This window comes from Fusarium fujikuroi, chromosome FFUJ_chr08 (genome assembly GCF_900079805.1).
Source record: "Fusarium fujikuroi IMI 58289 draft genome, chromosome FFUJ_chr08".
Classification (NCBI taxonomy): domain Eukaryota; kingdom Fungi; phylum Ascomycota; class Sordariomycetes; order Hypocreales; family Nectriaceae; genus Fusarium; species Fusarium fujikuroi.
This window is the reverse complement of record NC_036629.1, coordinates 601,421-621,059: the sequence shown is the minus strand read 5'-3', so window position 1 is coordinate 621,059 and position 19,639 is coordinate 601,421. Positions and strand designations below refer to the sequence as shown.

The 19,639-nt window shown below is 50.3% G+C and overlaps 9 protein-coding genes; 6 read left to right on the top strand and 3 right to left on the bottom strand.

The window, feature by feature from the left end:
* Nucleotides 1-25: 25 nt before the first annotated feature.
* Nucleotides 26-685, top strand: FFUJ_13833 (uncharacterized protein; the record flags this gene model as incomplete). The annotated part of the gene is made up of 1 exon (XM_023581563.1): nt 26-685. One exon carries the CDS (start codon nt 26-28, stop codon nt 683-685), a length of 660 nt encoding a protein of 219 aa, XP_023434243.1.
* Nucleotides 686-1,346: 661 nt separating this feature from the next.
* On the bottom strand, nt 1,347-2,337 carry FFUJ_13834 (probable cytosceletal binding protein; the record flags this gene model as incomplete). XM_023581560.1 has 5 exons in its annotated part: nt 1,347-1,948; nt 2,001-2,074; nt 2,126-2,171; nt 2,221-2,271; nt 2,325-2,337. 5 exons carry the CDS (start codon nt 2,335-2,337, stop codon nt 1,347-1,349), a joined length of 786 nt encoding a protein of 261 aa, XP_023435144.1.
* A 331-nt stretch (nt 2,338-2,668) lies between these two features.
* Nucleotides 2,669-3,265, top strand: FFUJ_13835 (related to aminoacyl-tRNA hydrolase; the record flags this gene model as incomplete). Its single annotated transcript, XM_023581559.1, has 1 exon — nt 2,669-3,265. One exon carries the CDS (start codon nt 2,669-2,671, stop codon nt 3,263-3,265), a length of 597 nt encoding a protein of 198 aa, XP_023434242.1.
* A 2,576-nt stretch (nt 3,266-5,841) lies between these two features.
* FFUJ_13836 (probable ammonium transporter MEPa) lies at nt 5,842-7,393 on the top strand (the record flags this gene model as incomplete). XM_023581558.1 has 4 exons in its annotated part: nt 5,842-5,925; nt 5,977-6,293; nt 6,342-7,019; nt 7,072-7,393. 4 exons carry the CDS (start codon nt 5,842-5,844, stop codon nt 7,391-7,393), a joined length of 1,401 nt encoding a protein of 466 aa, XP_023434241.1.
* A 630-nt stretch (nt 7,394-8,023) lies between these two features.
* FFUJ_13837 (related to protein GRR1) lies at nt 8,024-10,398 on the bottom strand (the record flags this gene model as incomplete). XM_023581557.1 has 4 exons in its annotated part: nt 8,024-8,673; nt 8,721-8,832; nt 8,880-9,602; nt 9,655-10,398. The coding sequence occupies 4 exons, from the start codon at nt 10,396-10,398 to the stop codon at nt 8,024-8,026; spliced, it is 2,229 nt and encodes a 742-aa protein (XP_023434240.1).
* Nucleotides 10,399-12,114: 1,716 nt separating this feature from the next.
* On the top strand, nt 12,115-13,272 carry FFUJ_13838 (related to FMP22 Found in Mitochondrial Proteome; the record flags this gene model as incomplete). Its single annotated transcript, XM_023581556.1, has 1 exon — nt 12,115-13,272. One exon carries the CDS (start codon nt 12,115-12,117, stop codon nt 13,270-13,272), a length of 1,158 nt encoding a protein of 385 aa, XP_023434239.1.
* Nucleotides 13,273-13,528: 256 nt separating this feature from the next.
* Nucleotides 13,529-13,964, bottom strand: FFUJ_13839 (probable glutaredoxin; the record flags this gene model as incomplete). XM_023581555.1 has 3 exons in its annotated part: nt 13,529-13,698; nt 13,755-13,853; nt 13,913-13,964. The coding sequence occupies 3 exons, from the start codon at nt 13,962-13,964 to the stop codon at nt 13,529-13,531; spliced, it is 321 nt and encodes a 106-aa protein (XP_023434238.1).
* Nucleotides 13,965-16,475: 2,511 nt separating this feature from the next.
* FFUJ_13840 (uncharacterized protein) lies at nt 16,476-17,393 on the top strand (the record flags this gene model as incomplete). The annotated part of the gene is made up of 1 exon (XM_023581554.1): nt 16,476-17,393. The coding sequence occupies one exon, from the start codon at nt 16,476-16,478 to the stop codon at nt 17,391-17,393; it is 918 nt and encodes a 305-aa protein (XP_023434237.1).
* A 666-nt stretch (nt 17,394-18,059) lies between these two features.
* Nucleotides 18,060-19,089, top strand: FFUJ_13841 (probable ribosomal protein l13a; the record flags this gene model as incomplete). XM_023581553.1 has 5 exons in its annotated part: nt 18,060-18,080; nt 18,302-18,437; nt 18,536-18,589; nt 18,642-18,900; nt 18,951-19,089. 5 exons carry the CDS (start codon nt 18,060-18,062, stop codon nt 19,087-19,089), a joined length of 609 nt encoding a protein of 202 aa, XP_023434236.1.
* Nucleotides 19,090-19,639: the final 550 nt, after the last annotated feature.

Sequence of the window (19,639 nt, the reverse complement as noted above, 5' to 3'; positions counted from 1 at the left end):
ACATCAAACAACAACAATAATTATCATGAGCCGCCAAACACCACGAAAGGCTCGCCATAGCCGTCAGCCGTCAAACCGTATCCCCGCCGTTTCAGACTATGAATCCGATGCCGCTGCCATACATGCCGACTATGCGCCACCACCTCCACGCACTAATACTGAGCTTAATCTTTCTGTCCTCCAACGTTACCTCCCCTCCATCCATACTATCCTCAGTATAGCCGCCAACGCTGTCATCTACACATTCAACAGCGCTTCAGAAAGCTGGGAGAAATCGGGAGTCGAAGGGACCATGTTTGTCTGCGCGCAGAGTCCACTTCCTGAGGATCCAGGTCAGCGACCACGAGCCTGCGTGTTTGTTCTCAACAGACGAGGACTTGACAACGTGATCGTGGACCTTTCGCGGGTCACACATGCAGAGGTGTCTGGGGAGCTCGTCATTATGAAGGTCGAGGGCGAATGGCAGGAGGGTGACAAGGTACTGGGAGTGTGGATTCACAACGATAAGGACGAAACACGAGAAGTAAACGCTGCCATAATCCAGGAAGCTTGGAAAATTGCACGGTCGGCAGGTCCAGTTGAGACACAGGGTCCCGAGGCTGGTCCAGCTATGCAGGCGATGGGTAAGAGGTTGAGTCTGAGTGATTTGTTCGGCTCAGGAAATGGTCTCAATATTGGACACTAGGTGTCGTCCAAGATGCATCAGAAACCTGAGGCTGAGGAATCGCAGAGCGAGACATCTAAGGATTCAAAGAGATCTGAGGCCTCGACGAGATCTGTGGGATCCAAGAAGTCGGGGGTCCCAGTCAGACCTGGGGGGTCACGGGGGTCGAAAAGGCCAGGAAAACGAGGGAAGACATCTATGCCTACGGAAGGAAAGGTATTTGAGGACTCCGATACAGAGAAAAGCGAATCTGAGAAGTCAAAGCCAGCAGAGTTGGAGCGGGTGAAGACGGTTTCTCATATTCCAGAGTCTGAGAAGTCTGAGTCTCCGGGGTCGGAGTCCGAAGTTGATACAGAGTAGAGCTCCCACGATATGCAACTACTTTTCGGTCTCGGGATTATGGGGATGTAATCAGCCGCTCCAGCTTCAGCGTTTACATGGTCACAGGCTAGAGCAGTCCCAATAGTTAGTGCTTGCACAGTTTTTGCCCGAGAGGCAGGGCACAGAAGCCCAATAATGTAGAATTACAGCGGTCTGCACACAAGCATGCCTTTCCATAAGCCCGCAATGGACTATGTCTATTTGTGCATGATATTCATGACGTTAGCAAGTATCTACAAGCAGAAAGCACCTATACGCCGTTCCCCCCAACCAGAATAAGTTGTAGAAGCCAACCCAAAGGCTAGACCGTGCCACTGATGCTCAACTCCCGAATCTCCTGCAACACCTGCTCCACTCTGGCGTCTAGTTGTCCCTCGGCATACTGATCTCTGGTGTCAGCATCCAGGTACTGCTGTACTTGCGCCATGCGCGAATACGCCTCTGCGCAGAAACGCAGCTGAATCTTGACGAGAGCTTCGAAAGTGGGGTCGAGGTACGGCACTCGGAGATCGATAAGTTGGGGTAGCTCGGTGCTGAGTTGCTCGTTCAGCTGTTCGTAGGCAGCCTTGGCCATCTCCATCTCCTTCTCAGTCCGTGGCAGCTTCGTGGCGTCCTTGTCGGGCTTCTCGGCGAGGCGCTTCACCTTTGCGCGGAGGGCATCGTAGTCGAGCAGTTTGTGAGCGCGCTTCTTAATCGCCTCGTTGACGTCGGGGAAGTAGGCGCAGAACCGTGTGATGGGGTCGAGAACGGTTGTTCGGTAGGGGCCATCGAGGGCTTTGATGGTTTCGGCGTCTAGATCTTCGACTGCCTGCTTGTAACTTCTGCTGACACCGTCTTTCGCGCCTGAGTCGCCGTAGAAAGCATCTATCGTCTCGGCGATTCGCATTTGCGATGCGGTCATGGCTGGGATCGGGTTTTAGTATCGAGCTTCATGTGGCGCAGATCATGAGCGTACCTCTCAGGGAGTCGAGATATCCCTTTGATTCCTTTTGTAGTCGCAAAGCAGCAGCTTCCATTGTCTTGAATCGTCTGTTTCTGTTAGATGTTGTGATCGAATGCCATTTATCTGCAATTGCTGACCTCTCTTCGACTTCGTAATCACGGTCATTCGTCTTTTCCACATGCCCTGCAACTCAATCAGCTCCATACTAGAATGTTTCATCCGAAGCGCATACCCGTCTTCATCATCACCTGCGTCGTCGCGCGATTGACATTCTTCTTAAACCCTGCTTCATATTAGACCCCTCTGCTCGGGATTGCGGGGTGATGGCTGTCCTACCCGCCCACGACATATTGAAAGAATTGCTGGTAGAAAATGAATTAACTGGTTTCGTTTATGTGTGTAATTCGACGAAACGGCTCAAATACGCTCGAGGGTATATCGTTGTAAAGTTGCACAGGAGTTGGAAGGCAATAAACATGGAAGTTGGGGATAGAGTGACGACAAAACTGGAGCTCAGCCACACTAGTCTGCAGTGCCTGACAGCCCAATCGGCTGATCGACGTCAGTGATGGGGCTGTGTTAAGCTCTACAATTCGATGCACGTGATTGCGCGTGGAGGCCTGAGTTGAATCCGGAGGAAAGAATTTGATCTACGTTTAGATATTGGATACCGCGTCAGGATGTTCAATCCCCGCTTTCTCGTTGTCAGTCTGGGCAATCCCTTGCCCAAATACGAAAGTCTACATTCTGCCGGTCATTTCGCTCTCAATGGCCTTGCTCAAGTCTTGCGTCAACCCTCTTTTCGAGAGGTGACTTTCGGAAATCAGACATGCCTGGTATCTCAAGGTCCAAAATACACCTTGGTTCAATCGCCTACTCTGATGAACATTTCCGGACGTTTTGTTGCAAAAGTGTGGAAAGAAATGACCAATCAACATGACCCCTCATCACTCAGTCTAGTGATTGTTCACGATGAACTCGAAAAGGACTTGGGCATTGTGCGGCTCACGGCGTGGGACCGCAGTCACAAAGGCCACAATGGTATCAAAAGTGTCAAGGGATCTCTTTCACAAAATAAGTACCCAACGTCGCCGTTTGTACGAATTGCCGTTGGGATTGGAAGACCAGCCGAGAGAGACCCCGAGACCGTTAGCCGTTACGTCCTTGATCGGATATCAAACGACAAAAGGAGAATTCTAGAAGAAGAAGCGCCATGGAAAGTTGCCGAGTGCCTTGTTGAGCTGGAAAAAGAATGGAAGGCTGAGCTCAAGACATGATTCGACCGCCTGGACAGGGTCCTACCAACTGCGACGATGCAACACCGGAATCCGGGTGCGCCAGTAATAGCATTTTGTCTCAAGAAAAGCAAAATACATTTGCAGCCTGGAACGGTTCCCTTACAGCTCTGTTTCCAGACCAACGTTGAAGCAGGTCACGAGCCATCAAAATGGACATTAGTTGTCTACGGTCAAGTATGGCATATCATGCATCAAAGACATTTGTCCAATCATGGCAAAATACTATCAACAAAGATACCCAACTGAGATACCTGAGTTCCACGTCCGTTTACGTGACCACGCATGCACCAAAATCCGATTCTGCGCTCCATTATCAACCCGCTCAACTGCGCCGGACTCAATTATGAGTTACGAGTCTCCCGAATTGCACATCCGTCGCATATTTGCCGAGTGTCTTACCTGAAGGTATGCAGAGATCCCTTATCTTGCGCTAAAGACGCCACAGGCGACCTAGCTCACAACCGGCACTCCAACTTCTCTAAGTTCCTTATCTATGCCAAGGGTATGGGCAATTTTGCACAATTCGACTTGTCCAATGGCCTTTGGATCGTACCATCACATGAAGCTGGTTATCGCGTCGTGGTGTATTCTGATATCACATCTTGGAGCTGAAATGAGCTGAAACTGTTACGAAATGCCTAGTTTGGCGGTGTCCTCATTGTCTGATAAGGCATGCAATGCAAGAGTGTTGGTAAGCACTGCAATCCGGTTGTTCCCATGGCCTGCTCGTTCGCGGGAAATGATTCAGTAATTGCCGTTCGGGTCAAAGAACAATCGTCTGAGTGCGAGCCGATGGATATCTCAAGCGGTTGACGATGGTTGCAAAGGTCGATACCAAGAAACTTCAGACAGAGTCGTTGAAGATGTTCAATGTCGAAGTGAGCTCAGGCCTCGAGAATCTGTCAACTTGTAGTGGACGCAGGTCCAGCTTATATACACATGGTCCCTGATCATATCTATCGTCGTAAGCGGGCGACTCGCATACTGACGCGCGCAACAGAGGCTCAATCTAGGGCGTTGCGGGCGCAAAAGCATCTTTGACAGTTGAGAATCCGGGGGAACGATGTCAATCACATCAATTCTTGGCCACTTGAAGACCGTGTGCCCATGTGGACTTGATATGCTTATTTTCTCCATGTCCATCACCAGATCTTTGGGAATGGAACACAACCATATTCTACGTGACACCGGTGATCCTTTGACCCGAGAGGAGGTTCAGTACCTCGCACAACACAGTCAGACACACAAAGTTTCAACAATAAGCAGCCTCGAACAGACAGCAACTTCACGCCAAATTTGGCTCCAACGCTCACGCTTTGAGCGTGTCTATCTTTATCAAGTATCGGCCGAGCTACACGACACTCAGACTCCTAGAGACAAGGGTCCTGGTTATTGTCCGGGGTCTCAACGCTAGACGCTCCACCGAAGCTGCCAAGAGATAAGGAAACGTCCAATCAGACATGCTCTATTCGACCTCCTTCAACGGTTCGACCTGGAATTCGGCAACCTTGAGGACAATGTCAGATAAGAACTCTGGCCGGTTATGCGGCGCGTCTGGGGAAGCGCAATATTGAGTGCATGTCGCACAAGAGGGTGTCGAGGCTTCATTATGCTTGAAACTTTCTCGCCATGTAACTCTGGTCTTGGGACACATTCCGACGTGTCAGAGTCAACACATCAAGAGCTTAAAATGCTTAAAATAAGTCTAACAATAGCGAATCAGCATGGCATACTCAGCACTAGAACTTCCATTGCGGCCGTCCGGATATACATAGAAATCCTCTGATTCCTCAGTAAGCATGGCCGGGATACACTGCCGATATCGACAGCAATTTCCCCTCCCGGCGTGCATCAAAGGAGTCAAATGCCTACAATTAGGCCAAGAGATATTCATTGCGGGCCAACTGCCAAGCAGAGGTTGCAATCCGGAGGTCCTATAGGGATATTGGTGCTTATCAGCACAGCCTATTTAAGCTTGGGTGTGGCGTCTATCCTAATACAACCGGATCGGAATGCTAAGTGTGATAAGCAGCGATGGGTGTGCCAGACTCAGGAACAGCCATACAGGGGACCGTTTACACAACCACGACTTCATTTCTGGCGCAAACGAGTTGTGTCAAGTCAACGTCAACGCATTGTTACAGGAAGCTTATCATGAACAAAGTCTTGGAATCGTGGAGGATCATCATCTAGTTCAGCTTGGCACCTGAGCATCAACACCCGTGTGACATCTCCGTGTCCAAATACGGGTTCACCAAAGTCCAAACCGAACATGTGGTGGAGTATCCTTCCTATTGCTGCTTAAGCTACGGGCGTCTTATCAAGTATCCCCCACACTTATGTGCCATACCCTCCCCCTGGCACCACGTTCGTTATGTCCTGGTCGCCGTCGTCGCAAGCTCAGTGAGTCAAAACATATTTAGCCCTGTGGCCCCGGGTTCTTCATCCTTTCGAACCACTCCATTCTTCCCAGCTTAAGTTGAAGCTGAAAAGGGTTCGACCGGCGCAAAGGTTTGGATCAAAGAATCCGCGTCTCAAAGCGCAGTCTCGTCAAGATGACCACTCCTTACAATGGCACCACTGATCATGCCGACTATGGCTACTCAACCCATGTGCATGATCTCAACATCTTCTACGACGTAGGTTTTCCAGATGCACCTCACTGTGTGATGCTGTCTAACAATGTCTAGACGGGCAACTTGACGTTCCTCGCCGTCAGCGCCGTCCTTGTGCTTCTCATGATTCCCGGCGTCGGCTTCTTCTACAGTGGTCTCGCTCGTCGCAAGTCTGCTCTGACGCTCATTCTGTTGTCGATGATTTCAGTTGCGGTCATCAGTTTCCAGTGGTTCTTCTGGGGATACTCCTTGACCTTCTCGCGAACTGGAAACTCATTCCTCGGTGACTTGACCCAGTTTGGTCTCATGGACACCCTCGCTCAGCCCAATGGCTCTTCCGCTCTCCCTGACATTCTCTTTTGTCTGTACCAGGGCATGTTCGCTGCCATTACGTGAGTGCCCCTCCAGAACTTGAGAGTCCATTGTCCTAACATCACCAGTCCTGCCCTTGCCATTGGTTGCGTTGCTGATCGAGGTCGCATCCTCCCCGCCATCGTCTTCATGTTCCTTTGGTCCACCATCGTCTACGATCCCATCGCCTACTGGACCTGGAACGCCAACGGCTGGCTCTTCAACCTTCCCAGCTACGACTTTGCTGGAGGTGGTCCCGTTCACGTCTCTTCAGGAACCTGCGCGCTCGCCTACTCCCTTATGCTCGGCAAGCGTACCGGCTACTCCAACAACAACGGTCTTCCTTACCGCCCTCACAACGTCACCCACGTTGTTCTCGGCACGGTCTTCCTCTGGGTCGGCTGGTTCGGCTTCAACGGAGGTTCTGCTCTCGCCATGAACATCCGCGCCGTCATGGCATGCTACGTGACCAACCTGGCTGCCTCATGCGGTGCCATTGCCTGGATCCTCCTCGATTACCGTCTCGAGAAGAAGTGGAGCACCATTGGCTTCTGCTCCGGTGCCATTTCTGGTCTCGTTGCCATCACTCCTGCCGCTGGTTTCGTGAAGCCCTGGGCTGCCGTCATTATCGGAATCTGCGGTGGTATCTTCTGCAACTTCGCCACCAAGGTCAAGTTCCTCATCAACGTTGACGACAGTCTTGATATCTTTGCCATCCACGGAATTGGTGGTATGGTTGGTAACATCCTTACCGGTATCTTTGGAACGTACGTCTCCCTATTTCTCTCATCTAAAATGACACCTGCTAACTCACAAAAGCAAAACCATTGCCGCTCTCGACGGTGGAGAGTACGACCCTATTGGTTGGGTTGACGGTCACTTTGTTCAGCTGGGTTACCAAATCGCTGGTACTCTTGCCGTCTTCGCTTGGTCCTTTACCCTCACTTGCATTCTCCTTTTCCTTCTCAACCTCATCCCTGGCCTCTCCCTTCGTGTCTCCCCAGAGGAGGAGGAGCTCGGCACTGATGATGGCCAGCTGGGCGAGTTTGCCTATGACTATGTTGAGATGACTCGACACATGGCTGACAGCACACATCCTCATTCTGATGCTAGTGCCCGAACAAGTCAGGAGAAGGTCTAAAGGTCGAGATTAGTGAAATATGGGCGGTTCAAATTGTCAGAGTGGAAGATGCGTGTTGTGTATCTTGAGCGTCACTCGCTTCTAAGTTTAGAGTTAAATATACCCTTTTGTAATGCCTCCTGAAGCTGTTCATACCGCGTTGACAGGTCCACTGTAAGCACAAACAGGCATGAACATATCACTTCTCACTACTAATTCGAGAATGGTTCTCGCATAATGATGAATAAGCATATAGACCCATTGGCCGTTGATATTTGATTGTCATAAATTACAAACCCTACAAACCGTTTCCTCAGGGGTCCTTTATACTCCTATCAAGGGCTTAAAACCAAAGCACGTGAGTTCTCATTGTCATGCCTCCTGCTTCCTTCTTTGTCCTGTGGTATCTTGGTCTTTGCCGTCAAAAGTCGTTCGTCGCCGAAAATCACGGCATGCTAAACACAAAACTCCATATACACTCCTGTGTCCTCTAGCCATTGCGTACGTGAGCGAAAGCGTGTATAATCTAATGCTGGTGGCTGTTAGTTATGTCTCTCGATGTGGTTGAGTAGCCTTACCATGAACAGGGAAGTGAACAACGAAAAGAATCCGGTGGTGTCATTTCTAGAGCTAAATCAAAGTGTCGGTCATTCAGTTCATGGCGTCAGATTGGTCACCGTTCTCTTGAGGTCGGTGGATAGTTGCAGTGCTTGCGCCGGTCGAGGGTTCCCCGTTCCCTGGATGCCCATGTCCAAGAGGTGCTGCGCTCGCTTGGCTAGTGGTATGCTGTGGTAATCCGCCTTCTAGTATGTTGTTAATGCTGTTCTGAATAAAAGCTGGCCCAAGCAATCCTGGTTCCTGTCGTGCGAGTGACGATGAAGGCAGGAAGCGGGCGAATGTCGGAAAGAATGGAGGGAGCTGACCTGTTGGGACACTAGGAGGTGGAGGCGGCACGGGAATAGCTTGTTGAAATCCGTGGTTCATAAGAGCGTTGGGATTTATCGTTCCGTTGCCGTTGGCCGGATTCTGTGCCTGGGCATCCACGACCATCTCGCTGCCATCCAGACCTTCGAAATCGTTGTCGTCGTCAACCATCTCATCGTCGGCTCCATCTCCGGCAGTGGCTGTTGGCTGCAATACGGAAGTGCGTTGCCGTTGTCCGGGGTAGACTGCTGTTCGATTCCAGCTGTGCATGTCCCATAGTTCCTCGAATTGTGGTGAAGTGTTGAGGAAGTCACGGAACTTGGACACCATAGTGCCGGAAAAGACACAAAACACATCTCGCTGGTGTTGAGTGAACTCTGTCATCAGGTCAGCAGCAGTAAACACGAATTTATGATAAACATACCCGGGGGTGCTTGTCGACAGTATGGCTGGAAGTCGTCACGCTGGAAAGCGGCAACTCCAGTCAAACTCAAGTGGGTCAATCGAGGGCATGAGTTGAGCAACTTCATGATACTCTGTGAAATGTCAGTAATGGCAATCCTAGAAACAAGGGGTGACGAACCTTGAGGGTAAGGTTGACACAGTAGCTCAGATGGACACGCTCGAGACTCGAAGCGTAGTACTCATTGCCAACGAGCATGCCACTGGCATCTCGTCGTACTCTTGGGCGAAATGCGGCTTCTGCGAGATGAAAAACTGAGTCATCCGTGATGGAGCTACATTTCACAAGTCCAATACGCTTCAGCTTGGGCAACAGAGCAAGACGCTTCACACTCTCGTCTGTCAAGTTGACACAGCAGCCCAGATCGATGTATCGAATGCGGTTGCAGTTCTGGACTAATCTCTTGACACCTTCGTCGGTGATATTGCCACAGTGACCCAGATGCACGTAATGCAGGTTCTTACCAAGCTTTGAGATAGCATTAACGGCTACATCAGTGATGTTTCGGCACTTGGCAAGAACAAGGTTGCGAAGACGAGGTGCGACATCAATAATCTTCTGCACAGCAGCATCTGTCAAACGCACGCAGGATGTCAGGTCGAGAATGCGGAGATGTTCAAATAGTCGTCCATGGGGTAGAGTCAGGAAAGCATCGTCATCGATTAGTTCGCAGCTTGCTAGCCGTAGCTCTCGGAGACAGTTGCCCTTGACCATAAGAGAAGTTATAGGGCCGTTACCAATGCGATTGCACTGGTGGAGGTCGATCTCGAGGATGTTGGGACAGTTTTCGGCGAAGGCGTGGATAGCGTCGTCTTGGAGCTGGCTACATTCATTCAACTTCAGCTGCATTGAGTTAGCCAACATCCAAACATACAAAATTTCATCGTCAACTTACTCTCTTAATATAGCGACAGCTTGTTGCCAAGTTGATCATGCTCTCGTTGGAGACATTCTCGCAGCCAGAAATGTTGAGTCCTTGGAGGCGACTGCAGTTCTTGGCGATGGTGTTGATAGACTGCTCGGTAATGTTCTTGTCGTTGGAAATGTCGAGTGCCAGCAACGAGGTGCTATTCTCCACAAGGGCGATAAGTCCGGAATCGGTGAGGTTGCGACAATTCGTAAGTGTCAAACGTTCCACCCGACTACAGACTGCGAGCGGCATAACACTCCCATCGCTGATTTTGTCAGCAAGGGCGGCGAGATTGAGCCTCTTGATAAAGTCGCGATATCTGAAAGACGGTGTCTCGAGCTGCAGCGTTTGGCAAATGCTGCCGTGGTTCTTCCAGCTCGTACACGCTGGTCGATGCCAGAGTTGATCTACTGTGTTTCTAGCCCAGCGTTTGCAAACAAGCATACAGTGGAACAGATCCGAGGTGGAACTCAATTTGGCAAACACGCTGATGAGGATCTCGTTTGGCAACCGATGGACGGGCGGTTGGCAAGCATCTTCGACCTGCATATCTTGAAAGTTGGGGACTCCGATGCTTGACTGGGAGTCATTGGCTCCAAGAAAGAAATCGGACTCTTCGTTATCGGCGGGCGCGGGGGAAGTTGACGAGGATGACGATCGAGAGTCTTCCTGCTCGTCGGCGGTTGCAGGACTCTGCCGAGAGGCAGGGCCAGCGGCAGCAGCGGCCATATTGTCGGTGTTGAGGGAGGAGCGCTTCAGATGGAAACGCAAACACGATCAAAGAGGCGCTTTCAGGGTGGCTTTTTCGGTGTTTGGGCAGGATTCAGGCGGAGTTCAGGGATCACAAGGGTGATTCTGAAGCAGAGGTAGCGGTAGCGGTAGCGGTAGCGGATGACTGTTTATCGTAGGGCCAGCAACAGCGGATATGTGCAGGTAAGCAGCGTGCAATCGGAAAATGCGTGGATAAGAATACAGGTCAAAAAGGTCCTTTTCATACCCGAAGGGCGTGTTTCGCGACTGCGATGAAGGGTGATGATGTTTTGGCGCTGGGAGTTTGTTGGCTTTGCTTTGTTGGTAAGGTAATAAGTTAAGGCAGGGCAGCCAAATGGGGCGGAGGTTTTTGGGTGCTGGGCTCCAGTCTTGCCAGTGCCAGGGTCAGGTTGGGCGCGGCTGCGGTACTTAAAAAGCAAGGAAGACAGCACTGATGACACAGCCAAATGATGAGGAAGCACAAGTATCCACGAGGAAGAGGGGATGGACCAGAGACATGGATCGAAGAGGCGTTTGTGTTTATTTTGCTGGTTTCAGCCGCGTCCCCTGTAAAAGTGCCGCTGTCGTGCGCTACGATGGCCCTTTTTTACAAGCGCTGAGCTTGAGACTGAACCCGATAGAGAATGGATTGGGTGAGCCCAGGCCAGTTGATCCCCCAGCCTAGAATCTGGATCTCCTCCTACGTCGTAGTCGGGCGGGATGTCCGTGGTGGGGTTTCTTTGGTATGGCAGGACTGGTTAGGTCAGGGGTTTGCGGTCTGCGGGTCTTTGTTTTGCTCTTGATCTTGGTCTTGTTCTTGTTGATGATGATGACGATGCGTGAGTTGGTGGAGTCAGGTTCAATGCGAGGAATGATTGATGTTTCAGTAAACCGCGTGCCTGGTTCACGCCTCAGTCAACATGTCTTTCTGGTCTGTCTGTCTATCTGTCGTTGCTGCGGGGAAGATGACTGACATGGGATCAGGTACATGAAGGAGGTGTGATCAATGTTCTGATTTGAGGTTCAAAGGTTGAAAGGACGAATCAATACCCGCCGTGCAGGTGGCTTGAGCCATTAATAGACTACGCGACGACAAATGGATATGAAGATGCAAGTAAACGCATATACTGTATCTGTGACAAGGATAGAAAATAATGCAGGTCTTTTCTGCTACGTTTGCATGATAGGAAGAGCGATTAGGTTCGTCTACGACTCCATTTTGATGATTGAGTTTCACATGACACAAAAGTCACGTTGATACACGTTTCAACTGGAAGTTATCATATAGAAGCTTGGAGCGAGGCGTTAGAGCTATTGTATTGGATAACTGTCCAAAGAATTCAGTATTTGACAACTGACACAGATCTTCTGACCATCCCACTCCCATGATATCTCATCGCATTTGAAGCATCTCGATCCTCTAAAATCCAAGGTACAGGGTAAGACCCCTCACGATGGCATCGCTGACGTAGATGGATTTGATCTTGGCGATGTATTTTGTGGGTCCCCGCAAGCATTGGATTTCCTCGGATTAGGTTTACCCGTATGTTCCGTATGGTAAGGTACTCTTCCACGTACCTGAACTAGCAACTCAGACCATCACCAAGCTCATTTTCTTGGTGTAGTTGATTGAGGAGATTGTTCTTTTAATTTGCTAGTCATTGGTCTGTTCGACATTACTTCGCGAGCGCCACGATGCTCCGTCCCTCAACTCTCCGCCCTGCGCTTCGCGCATCAGCCCACACAAGATGCGCCATCGCTCGAACAACCCGAAGGACTCTTTTCTCCCAGCGATCGAGCCGTCTGACCGATGACCTCGATGTTAACCAGCTCAATTCGAAGCGACGAGATTACGAACAGAATCGCACTGCTTTTCTAGCTGCTGGTGCCATTGCCGGCATTGTTTCCTTCGTCTACACAGCATGGAAGTTGAAGAAGGCCATTGAGGCCCAAGGGGAAAAAGAGAAGGCTGCTATCAAATGCGATACGGAAGTTCCGACAGAGATCTTCAAGACCGAGGCGGGCGAGAAGCGAAAAGTGGTTATTCACGATGAAGATGGAAATGAGGTTGTTCCTACAGGCAACAAGACCGTCAAATTGTTCCCTCGAAGGTTAGAAGTTGAGGATGCCGGAGTAGCAGGCGACGCCGCTGGCCCAATTGCTGCCGCTGTAACAGACAAGCATGGTACAGAGTTTACACTAGTTGGGCTGGGAACAAGGACAGTGACCTTCCTTGGCATCGAGGTGTATGTGGTGGGCTTCTATGTTGCTACCCAGGATATCGAGAAGCTCCAGCATTATCTGGTCAAGAAGATTAACCCTCTAGCCACAACACTGATACCTTCTGAGAAGGAGGATCTGCGCAAGGCTCTCCAGGATCCTGTCGAGGGCGAAGAGACATGGAACTCGATTCTGAAGGACGCTGGATGCCGCTCAGCATTCCGCATCACCCCTGTTCGAGATACTGACTTCCCTCATATGCGCGACGGCCTTGTGAGAGCTGTTCAAGCTCGCTCATCACATAATCCGGAGTACAACGATGAGACATTTGGAAATGCCATGAGGCATTTCAAGATCTTGTTCCAACGAGGTCTTGTAGCAAAGAAGAACGAACTGCTTCTTGTCCGAGATGCTGCTGGAAAGCTGACCATCACTTACACTGATGGCACTCGCAAGGAGTCTGTCAAGTCCACGCTGGGAACTGTCGAGGATGAGCGACTTTCAAGGCTGCTGTGGCTCAACTACCTCTCTGGTAAGAAGGTTGCGTCAGAGGAGGCCAGGAAGAACATCATCAATGGCGTCATGGAGTTTGTTGAAAGACCTGTTGGCACTGTTGCCACCCAGGTTTTGTGAGAGGGCCAAACCACAGCAAAAGGATGTACATTACGGGAATTAAGCCATGTATCACTAGGCACAAGCCAGCAAGTCATTGTAAAGGGTCATGAATTCAACTCATCTGGGTCATCCACCCATCTTGTAATACCGTCTAATCTTCAGGTGCAACCGATATCTATATGCCGCATACGGTCTACAAAAACATGCCTAGAGCTTGGAACTGAAGCATCATGTGCCCTTAGCCCAACGTGTCCAACATTTGTTTTGATGTTTCTTACGCCTTCAGGGCACCGGCCTCCTTGAGCAGGGAAGCAAGCTTTCCACCAGACTTTAAGCTCTGAACGTCAGAGTTGCCGCCAATGTGCTGCTGCTTGATGTAGACATTGGGAACAGTGCGCTGGCCAGAGATTTGCTCAAGAGCGTCCTGGAGGGCAGAACCGTCGGCTACAAGGCGTTAGAGACTTTTATTTGATACAATACTTGAGAACTGTAAAACTTACAAACTTCGTCAAGCTCGAGAAGCTCGTACTCAGCGTTGAGCTCATCCAGAGTCTTCTTGGTCTGCTTGCAGTAAGGGCAGTAAGACTTGGAGAAGACAACTACGAGGGGTCATTAGCAGGGGTCCCAGCGCGGGGCACAAAACAGAGAGATAACGTACCAACAGAGTTGTTGTCGATGAGCTGCTGAACCTTGGTAGATGCTTGAGTCATTGTGCCTGGGCTTGTTGCGCGAGTGAAGAATGATCTAAAGAAATTCATAGAGGAGAGTGAGATGGCTTTGATGTAGGAGAATGGAAAGTGGGGTGGAGGTATTTATTCTACGTCAGATAGAGGTTGATTTGGCTGTACTGGGCTGTAATACTGGGCTGTGAAAGGCGACTTTGCTTTGTCATGGGCGTTTGAGTGGAATTAATTCGGCGACCATGAAAAATGCGATGATGCAATGTGCTAGGTTTTCGGGATTAGGTAATCATGCTTTTTGGAATCATTGTGTTGAAGTGGTTCATTCATCACCGCCTCGGCTGTACTGCTGAATATTGGTGATATATTTGTCAGAGTGTAATCACTTACAGACATAATAAAAATAGGACGTGATGATTCCAGTTGGTGTTTTGACTTGTTCAGTCATCATCTTGTGTAAGTGCTTATGCTGCGTGAGACGAGCAACTACCGTTGAATCCTTGCATATATAAGCCGAAGGATCCCTCAGCATGGAACGTGCTAACAGTATCTGAGCCCAAAAGAACTTTTAGGTGGTTTGATTTTTTTCGTTAGACGCTCTGTTCATACTGAAGCTCTTGATAACCTATCAACTTGATGATAATTTGGGTAGGGTAAGTGAAGCCAATCGTGTAAACAGATGCAGTCTGAAAATATTTGAGTTGAAAGGGCGCCGAGTAATTGGACGTACCCTAAACTTATGTAAACTTATGCGAAGTTACTTAACCTTTCCATTGTTTAGGATCGAGACACCAAAGAACTATAATGAGATTAAGTTCATTTCGGTCTGTACTTATTAGATCTTAAGCTTCTTTATAGGTAGTCTTGGGCTACAGCCTCCTCGAGCAATCAGAGTCTACGGTGGTCCATCGGTTCTACTAGTCATGATAACATCGTCAAACCTCCACTCAAGAGGGGCCGGAGCTTTAAGCAACAATCGTCTGACAACGGACCGTGACTTAGCTTACGGGTTTCTAACTCCAGTTCTTTTTGATCATTGGTTCTGACTTTGTATCAAATGATCTAAGACAGGTCTGAGGTGGCTCTGGATATACCCACCATGAAAACACTGACAAACTTCATGATGTAGCCTAGTACCTGACCTGGCTTTGCTTTTTTCCAACAAGATGTCAAAGGTTTACGATAATGGCTTGAACACAACTGATGCTGTTTTCATCGCAAAAGTTCCAGTTATTGGTTTTCAATATACTCAGATATCTGCATATAGCTTCAAAGTTGGAGTTCAAGAGACATCCTACAACATCAACTCTTAGCGCCTGGAGACCCCTTAATTACCTACCATATCCCGCTAGAACAGTCTGACACATTCCCCCAGGTTTCAATTGCCAATTGTCAGGCCATGAACCTGGAAGAGGCGTTGTCATTCCCCCGTGCGGCTCTTGGCTGAGATTAAACCAGCAGAGGGGTCCAGATCATCAAAATTTAGAAACCAAATCTGGCCTCTCTCCCTTTTGTGAGACTTGCTAGACTTTTTTTTTCTCACCATCCATCATCAACTGCGACACAAGCACAGGCGCAACGACGCACAAGCTAAAAGAACCAAAATCTACAGCGCATATTTCTTGCATTCGATTTGTTTCTTGGGGCGACTCTTGTACATGTACTTTGCTGTACTCCGCCCCCATCTCCACCAATCGCTGGTCTCACGTCTGCAGTTTTCAGGTATCCCCTAAGCTGCCCGGTTTCTTGCATTGCGTCGCCCCCCGTCATCATCAACTCACGAGTCGGTACCGGTACCTACGCTTGGCTGCAAGAAGGAACAGAAGAAGAGAGAGACGCTGTCCATCTGGGCTGCACCGACGCCTAAGCCCCTCACCAGTGGCACCGCAAATAGAGCCCAGCCCGAGACACCCGTTTGCCCAGTCTCGCCTTGTATCACCAGAGTCACTTGATCTGACCTCCCCCACTACCAACTCGCCTCGTCGCGCAAAGACGAGACAGGTTAGATACATACCTTCTAGCCTCTGTCGCTCGCTGTCGACTATCACTAGGAAGACCCTGGCCTCGTTGATCGTCGCCTTCTGCTGCCATTTGCAAGCCTCGCAAGCTTCTTGTTCGTCGTGCAGCGTAGCCCACCTGGCTCTGTCCTGCTGCTTGCTCATCGCTCCACATCAGCCCACGGGTCGATCACAAGAGAACCACCAGTACCAGTCGCTCAGCTTCATCGCCGACCGCCCTGTCTTTTTGACCTCCTCCTGTTCGGACCTTGGTTTGGGTCAATTGCTGCAACCCGTATTCCCATTTGCCTCTAGGGTGTCCTTTTTTGGACCACCTTAGAAAACGTCGAACAAGGTGGATTCCGCCCAAGAAATCGTGGCATCTCCCGGTGCCTTACAAAACGTCACGTCCTACCTCAACGGGGCGCTGGCTAACCTCTCGTCTGCTTTTCAAGATTCGAGCGGATACATATCTGACACTCTCGGCGTACCTCCTACCGTTGTCTACAGCAGCCTCGCCGTCCTGCTCGCCGTCCCATTAACAATGTCGAGATACGGCTGGTCCATCGGCCGCGAACAAATTTCGCCCTACAGTTCTATGCCCAGCGGCGTCCCAGCTGTCACCGACGACGATTTTAGCTACATCACATCTCAAGATCTTGATGGCGTCACTGAGGAACGATACTATCCCAGATCTCACTCGACTGCACCCCCACCAGCTCCAGAAGACGATGTCCTCCTTATCAAGAATCGCGGCATCACATATCCCGCTCACTTTCCCGCATATGCGATTGGAGATGGAAAGTTGCGGGTGATAGATGTCAAGGACCGTGTTGGTCTGATGATGGAACTTCCTGAGCGAGGAACATCACGCATCAAGCTTCTCTACAAGGGAAAGCAACTCAAGGATCCCATGGCGCCAGTACGAGACTACGGTGTCAAGAACAACAGCGAATTGATGGCGGTCATGCCCGAGATTAATGATGTCAGCAGTGGCTCAGAAGAGGAGATGGTGATTGTCGATGCTCCTAGAGAAGACAGGAAGACTCGCCGCCGCAAGAAGAAGCGCGATAAGAAGAAGGGCATCACCAGTGATGGTGACTCCTTGTCAGGCAGCCCCCGAGACAGCGCCTCTACTTTCGACCACCCCAGATCACCTCCAGCACCACCCACATCGTCGGGCGCAACCAGCGGACCCATGAAGGTTCTTGACGATCTTGCCGTTGAGTACCAAATTAAGTGGCTGCCTTTGTGCTCCGATTACATTGCGTCGCCACCTTCAGACCCCAAGAAGCGAGAGGAAGATCACCGAAAACTTTCCGAGAGCATCATGATGCACATTATGTTGAAACTGGACGGCGTCGAGGCTGAAGGCATGCCCGAAGTCAGAGCGCGAAGGAAGGAATTGGTGAGACAGGTCCAAAAGACATTGAAGGATCTTGATATTGCAAAGGAATCTTAAGCCCACGGTTACGCGATGGCGTTGATGTTGAGTGGAAAAGATTGTCTGGTTTGAGTGCAGGCGTTACAGGGAATAATCCATTATTCGACTACCTTACCATTGCTCTTGATATAGAACAAGCTGTACAATAGATTCAAGCGTTGCCTTGACCATGATGACCACCATAGACAGCATTGAGCAAATTGGCACATTTAATTTGGAATATTGAGTATCACCATGTGCATAGATCCCTGTCATGACTTATGATGTAAACCCCCAGTGATGGTGCCAGTGTCATGTCTTGGAACAGCCCGATCTCTATCATCACGTGCGAACCATTCTACGAACCGACGCCCAAAAACTGCATGATTTCCAGTGGGCGAGACGGCAATTCCTCGGCTCAACCCGCTAGGGCTAACAGACCTAAGCGGGAAGGAGTCGCTCGCGGTGAAAGGTTGCCTTTGCCCTAATAGGCTAGCGCGGTTTGCTCAGAAGGCACAACGAGCCCTCAAGCGGTCCTTGGATTTTTCGCCCGTCAATCACTATCGCGACCACTTGCACCCAACATTCGAGGGACGACTAACCCCAGCAGCACAGCAAAATAACAAATCTTCGCCGACCGGTTTGAGGATTTGAGCTGCCCTTCTTTCCTTTTCTTTAATTCCCCCCCCAGAAAAGACGGTTACGATGTCGAGCTTCGAGCAAGTTGTGAGTACCGACTGAAACAACATCCATTCACAATTCATATTGTGACTTGAGGCAAAAGACGAGCTGCGGGCAGCTGGGAAGCATTGGGCATGGGATTGGGGATGCTTTGGGATCTCAGTCATCAGCGTCTGCTGGTGCTGTGAACGCCGCTCGTCGTTTGCTTCACATGGAAATATTGGTCTTGAAGATGCATTTCGCTGACCGTTGTGTGCGTTTAACAGGTCGTCATCGATGGCAAGGGCCACCTCCTTGGCCGACTCGCCTCCATTGTCGCCAAGCAGCTCCTGAGCGGCCAGAAGATTGTTATTGTCCGCTGCGAGGCTCTTAACATCTCTGGCGAGTTCTTCCGTGCGAAGCGTATGTACACCCCACGACACCAATCCGATCTGTGGCCGAGCATCGTCAACACCAAAACGATGCCACTCCTAGGAACACCAAGCTGATTATGCCAACAGTCAAGTACCACGCCCACCTCCGAAAGATCACCCGTTACAACCCCACCCGCGGTGGTGAGTCGAAACCGTACCTACACACTTGACCACAGTCATTGACTCGATACAGGTCCCTTCCACTTCCGCGCTCCCTCCCGAATCTTCTACAAGGCTGTCCGTGGCATGATCCCCCACAAGACCGCCCGTGGTGCCGCCGCTCTCGAGCGCCTCAAGGTCTTCGAGGGTGTCCCCCCTCCCTACGACAAGACCAAGAAGGTCGTCGTTCCCCAGGCTCTCCGTGTTCTCCGTCTCCAGCCCGGCCGCAAGTTCTGCACTGTCGGTCGTCTGTCCAGCGAGGTTGGCTGGAAGTACGAGGACGTCGTTGCTCGGTATGTTTTGGTGTACTGTGTGTGACTTGAATATGACTAACTGTACCCAGATTGGAGGAGCGAAGAAAGGCCAAGGGCGCTGCTTTCTACGAGCGCAAGAAGATCGCTGCCCGACAACTGGCTGATGCGAAGAAGAACGCTTCTGTCAAGGAGGAGACCGCAAAGGCCCTTGCCAACTACGGCTACTAAGCTGGCCAAATCCCTCGACATGGGATCTTGCCGGTCTAGGTAAACTTGGCAACGTCTATCATTTCTCGTGCGTTTCATTAGAATGGCGCGGCGGTTCAACAAAGGGATTTACTTGATTTGCTGAGTGATGGCAAGGGTGGCTCGAGGAGTAGATGTCGATTCCCCCCAAAAAGAATGTTCTAAATGAAAAAAAAACCCCTCCCCGATCGTCGAACCACATTTGCACTGCCCTCACAAGAAGGAATTGAAGCACAAGAGACCGACAATCAACAACACCATGATGATGACCGAGACTTTGTGTGTGGAGACTCTTTCGACCCTTGGGCTCTGTGATGAGGTTTCGATGATTGAATAGGGATGTTTTTTTCTCGTTAATGGGCGTTTGAAGGGTTCTGGAACTTGGTGTCTTTCTCCCGTTGATTATCCAAGGACGCCAGAGTTCGGCGGACGGGTTTTATGAGTGATGGCGATTTGGAGGTGATCTTGTTACGCTTCCCAAACGGGGACAGGGTCTCGCATTTGCACAATAGGAGTAGAAAAGGAAAGGCTC